At 62.6% G+C, this 5,296-nt stretch overlaps 1 protein-coding gene across 1 annotated transcript in view; it reads left to right on the top strand.

Annotated features, from left to right (window-relative positions):
- Positions 1 to 1,956: 1,956 nt before the first annotated feature.
- Positions 1,957 to 5,296, top strand: part of LOC134341737 (catenin delta-1-like) — an 8,639-nt gene continuing 5,299 nt past the window's right edge. Inside the window, exons 1-2 of the mRNA XM_063039640.1 lie at positions 1,957 to 2,147; positions 4,845 to 4,959. Coding sequence (XP_062895710.1) covers positions 1,963 to 2,147; positions 4,845 to 4,959 — 300 coding nt within the window. The 5' untranslated portion in view covers positions 1,957 to 1,962. The remainder of the gene's footprint in view (positions 2,148 to 4,844; positions 4,960 to 5,296) is intronic.

The following is a 5,296-nucleotide window of genomic DNA, read 5'->3' as shown; positions in this document are numbered from 1 at the left end:
TCTCTCCTTCCCCCCTCTCTCCTTCCCCCCTCTCTCCTTCCCCCCTCTCTCCTTCCCCTCTCTCCTTCCCCCCTCTCTCCTTCCCCCCTCTCTCCTTCCCCCCCCTCTCCTTCCCCCCTCTCTCCTTCCCCCCCTCTCTCCTTCCCCCTCTCTCCTTCCCCCTCTCTCCTTCCCCCCTCTCTCCTTCCCCCTCTCTCCTTCCCCCCTCTCTCCTTCCCCCCCTCTCCTTCCTCCCTCTCCTCCTCCCTCCCTCTCTCCTTCCCCCCTCTCTCCTTCCCCCCCTCTCTCCTTCCCCCCTCTCTCCTTCCCCCCTTCCCCCCCCTCTCTCCTCCCCTCCCTCTCTCCTTCCCCCCTCTCTCCTTCCCCCCTCTCTCCTTCCCCCCTCTCTCCTTCCCCCCTTCCCCCCTCTCTCCTTCCCTCCCTCTCTCCTTCCCCCTCTCTCCTTCCCCCTCTCTCCTTCCCCCCTCTCTCCTTCCCCCCTCTCTCCTTCCCCCTCTCTCCTTCCCCCTCTCTCCTCCCCCTCTCCTTCCCCTCTCTCCTTCCCCCCTCTCTCCTTCCCCCCTCTCCTTCCCCCCTCTCTCCTTCCCCCTCTCTCCTTCCCCCCTCTCTCCTTCCCCCCTCTCTCCTTCCCCCCTCTCTCCTTCCCCCCTCTCTCCTTCCCCCCTCTCTCCTTCCCCCCTCTCTCCTTCCCCCCTCTCTCCTTCCCCCCTCTCTCCTTCCCCCTCTCTCCTTCCCCCCTCTCTCCTTCCCCCTCTCTCCTTCCCCCTCTCTCCTCCCCCCTCTCTCCTTCCCCTCTCTCCTCCCCCCTCTCTCTCTCCCCCTCTCTCCTTCTCTCTCCTCCCCCCTCTCTCCTTCTCCTCCCTCCCTCTCCTTCCCCCCTCTCCTCCCTTCCCCCCTCTCTCCTTCTCTCCCTCCCTCTCTCCTTCCCCCCTCTCCTCCCCCTTCCCCCCTCCTCCTTCCCCCCCTCTCTCCTTCCCCCCCCTCTCTCCTTCCCCCCTCTCTCCTTCCCCCCTCTCTCCTTCCCCCCTCTCTCCTTCCCCCTCTCTCCTTCCCCCCTCTCTCCTTCCCCCCTCTCTCCTCCCCTCCCTCTCTCCTTCCCCCCCTCTCTCCTTCCCCCTCTCTCCTTCCCCCCCTCTCTCCTTCCCCCCTCTCTCCTTCCCCCCTCTCTCCTTCCCCCCTCTCTCCTTCCCCCCTCTCTCCTTCCCCCCTCTCTCCTTCCCCCTCTCTCCTTCCCCCCCTCTCCTCCCCTCCCTCTCTCCTCCCCTCCCTCTCTCCTCCCCTCCCTCTCTCCTTCCCCCCTCTCTCCTTCCCCCTCTCTCCTTCCCTCCCTCTCTCCTTCCCCCCTCTCTCCTTCCCCCCCTCTCCTTCCCCCCCTCTTCCCCCCCTTCCTTCCCCCCTCTCTCCCCCCCCTCCCTCTCCCTTCCCCCCTCTCCTTCCCCCCTCTCTCCTTCTCTCTCCTTCCCCCCTCCTTCCCCCCTCTCTCCTTCCCCCTCTCTCCTTCCCCCTCTCTCCTTCCCCCCTCTCTCCTTCCCCCTCTCTCCTTCCCCCCTCTCTCCTTCCCCCCTCTCTCCTTCCCCCCTCTCTCCTTCCCCCTCTCTCCTTCCCCCCTCTCTCCTTCCCCCTCTCTCCTCCCCCCCCTCTCTCTCCTTCCCCCTCTCTCCTTCCCCCTCTCTCCTCCCCCCCTCTCTCCTTCCCCCTCTCTCCTCTCCCCTCTGTCTCTCCTCCCCTCTCTCTCTCCTCCCCTCCCTCTCTCCTTCCCCCTCTCTCCTTCCCCCTCCGTCCTCCCCTCCCTCTCTCCTTCCCCCCTCTCTCCTCCCCCCCTCTCTCCTTCCCCCTCTCCTCCCTTCCCCCTCTCCTCCCCTCCCCCTCTCCTCCCCTCCCTCTCTCCTTCCCCCCTCTCTCTTTCCTCTCACCCCACTGCTCCCTAACCTGCGGCCTGCTCTTTCCCCAGGTAAGCACGCCATGCCCGACCTCATCCACAACCTGCCTCCGGCCTCGCAGGGGGACCCGGGCCGAGATCTGTCCGAAGACGCGGTGGTCTCCATCCTGCAGACCATCAACGAGCTGCTGGTGGACAACGTGGAGGCCGCCCGCAGGCTGGTGGAGAACCAGGGGGTGGAGAGACTGGTCGGCATCAACCGGACGGGGTAAGGGTAGTCCCTGACTCATACTGTCTGCACTCCCAAAGGGAACCAACTCCTTCCCATTCACTACCACCATCCACACTCCCAGTGGAACCTTTGCCTTCCCATTCCCTTCCACCACAAGCAGGCCCAATGGGACACAACCCTTCCCATTCATCCCAACAGGACCCAACCCTTCCCATTCACTCCCAATGGGACCCCTCCCCTTCCCATTCACTCCCAATGGGACCCACCACTTCCCAATCACTCCCAATGGGACTCACCACTTCCCGATCACTCCCAATGGGACCCACCCCTTCCCATTCACTCCCAATGGGACCCAACCCTTCCCATTCACTCCCAATGGGACCCCTCCCCTTCCCATTCACTCCCAATGGGACCCAACCCTTCCCATTCACTCCCAATGGGACCCCTCCCCTTCCCATTCACTCCCAATGGGACCCACCACTTCCCGATCACTCCCAATGGGACCCCACCCCTTCCCATTCATCCCAATGGGACCCACCCCTTCCCATTCACTCCCAATGGGACCCCTCCCCTTCCCGTTCACTCCCAATGGGACCCACCCCTTCCCATTCACTCCCAATGGGACCCAATCCTTCCCGTTCACTCCCAACGGGACCCCTCCCCTTCCCGTTCACTCCCAATGGGACCCCTCCCCTTCCCATTCACTCCCAATGGAACCCAATCCTTCCCGTTCACTCCCAATGGGACCCAATCCTTCCCGTTCACTCCCAATGGGACCCAACCCTTCCCGATCACTCCCAATGGGACCCCACCCCTTCCCATTCATCCCAATGGGACCCCACCCCTTCCCATTCATCCCAATGGGACCCACCCCTTCCCATTCACTCCCAATGGGACCCCTCCCCTTCCCGTTCACTCCCAATGGGACCCACCCCTTCCCATTCACTCCCAATGGGACCCAATCCTTCCCGTTCACTCCCAATGGGACCCAACCCTTCCCGTTCACTCCCAATGGGACCCCTCCCCTTCCCATTCATCCCAATGGGACCCAATCCTTCCCGTTCACTCCCAATGGGACCCAACCCTTCCCGTTCACTCCCAATGGGACCCAATCCTTCCCATTCACTCCCAATGGGACCCACCTCTTCCCATTCACTCCCAATGGGACCCACCCCTTCCCATTCACTCCCAGTGGGACCCAATCCTTCCCATTCACTCCCAATGGGACCCCTCCCCTTCCCGTTCACTCCCAATGGGACCCCACCCCTTCCCATTCACTCCCAATGGGACCCAACCCTTCCCATTCACTCCCAATGGGACCCACCACTTCCCGATCACTCCCAATGGGACCCACCCCTTCCCATTCACTCCCAATGGGACCCAACCCTTCCCATTCACTCCCAATGGGACCCCTCCCCTTCCCATTCACTCCCAATGGGACCCCTCCCCTTCCCATTCACTCCCAATGGGACCCACCACTTCCCGATCACTCCCAATGGGACCCACCACTTCCCGATCACTCCCAATGGGACCCCACCCCTTCCCATTCATCCCAATGGGACCCACCCCTTCCCATTCACTCCCAATGGGACCCCTCCCATTCCCGTTCACTCCCAATGGGACCCACCCCTTCCCATTCACTCCCAATGGGACCCAATCCTTCCCGTTCACTCCCAAACGGGACCCCTCCCCTTCCCGTTCACTCCCAATGGGACCCCTCCCCTTCCCATTCACTCCCAATGGAACCCAATCCTTCCCGTTCACTCCCAATGGGACCCAATCCTTCCCGTTCACTCCCAATGGGACCCAACCCTTCCCGTTCACTCCCAATGGGACCCCTCCCCTTCCCGTTCACTCCCAATGGGACCCCTCCCCTTCCCGTTCACTCCCAATGGGACCCCTCCCCTTCCCATTCACTCCCAATGGGACCCCTCCCCTTCCCATTCACTCCCAATGGGACCCACCACTTCCCGATCACTCCCAATGGGACCCCACCCCTTCCCATTCATCCCAATGGGACCCCACCCCTTCCCATTCATCCCAATGGGACCCACCCCTTCCCATTCACTCCCAATGGGACCCCTCCCCTTCCCGTTCACTCCCAATGGGACCCACCCCTTCCCATTCACTCCCAATGGGACCCAATCCTTCCCGTTCACTCCCAATGGGACCCAACCCTTCCCGTTCACTCCCAATGGGACCCCTCCCCTTCCCATTCATCCCAATGGGACCCAATCCTTCCCGTTCACTCCCAATGGGACCCAACCCTTCCCGTTCACTCCCAATGGGACCCACCCCTTCCCATTCACTCCCAATGGGACCCACCCCTTCCCATTCACTCCCAATGGGACCCACCCCTTCCCATTCACTCCCAATGGGACCCAATCCTTCCCATTCACTCCCAATGGGACCCCTCCCCTTCCCGTTCACTCCCAATGGGACCCCACCCCTTCCCATTCACTCCCAATGGGACCCAACCCTTCCCATTCACTCCCAATGGGACCCAACCCTTCCCATTCACTCCCAATGGGACCCCTTCCCTTCCCATTCACTCCCAATGGGACCCACCACTTCCCGATCACTCCCAATGGGACCCACCACTTCCCGATCACTCCCAATGGGACTCAACCCTTCCCATTCACTCCCACCGTCCGCACTCCCAAAGTTCTTCCATCCCATTCCGTATATCCCCTCCCGCTCTCCTGACCCGGCTGTGGGATCTTCCTGCCCCAGGACTCGGTCGGAGCGGGAGGTGAAGGCGGCCAGTGCAGTTCTGCAGACCCTCTGGAGCCACCGGGAGCTTCGGAAACCACTGGAGAAGGACGGCTGGAAGAAGGCGGACTTCCAGGTGAGGGGGGGTGGTGGTTGGTGCAGGGAGGCCTTTCTCCCGTTCGGGGGAACACTCGACCGGTCGGGGGCCCTCGAGAGGGATGGGAGTAGTTACCGACCAAGTGAAGCGCACGTCGCTGTGAGAGGAGATCGACCGCAAGGGTCGGGGGACTGAGACTTTTGTGGGGAGTTCAGCTTCATGTAGATGATGCGTTCAGTCGAGATGGGGCCGTTGACAGAGAAGGGTTGAGGGGCTGAGAACGTTTGAGTCCGGACGGTGTACGGACTGTGAGATACGGAGGGTGAGGGAGACGGGAACGTTCGAGGCTGGACGGTGTACGGAGGGTGAGGGAGAC

The sequence above is a fragment of the Mobula hypostoma genome, unplaced genomic scaffold (assembly GCF_963921235.1).
Source record: "Mobula hypostoma unplaced genomic scaffold, sMobHyp1.1 scaffold_91, whole genome shotgun sequence".
NCBI classification, from domain to species: Eukaryota; Metazoa; Chordata; class Chondrichthyes; order Myliobatiformes; family Myliobatidae; genus Mobula; species Mobula hypostoma.
The sequence above is the reverse complement of the archived record's forward strand: the minus strand, read 5'-3'. Positions and strand labels throughout refer to the sequence as shown.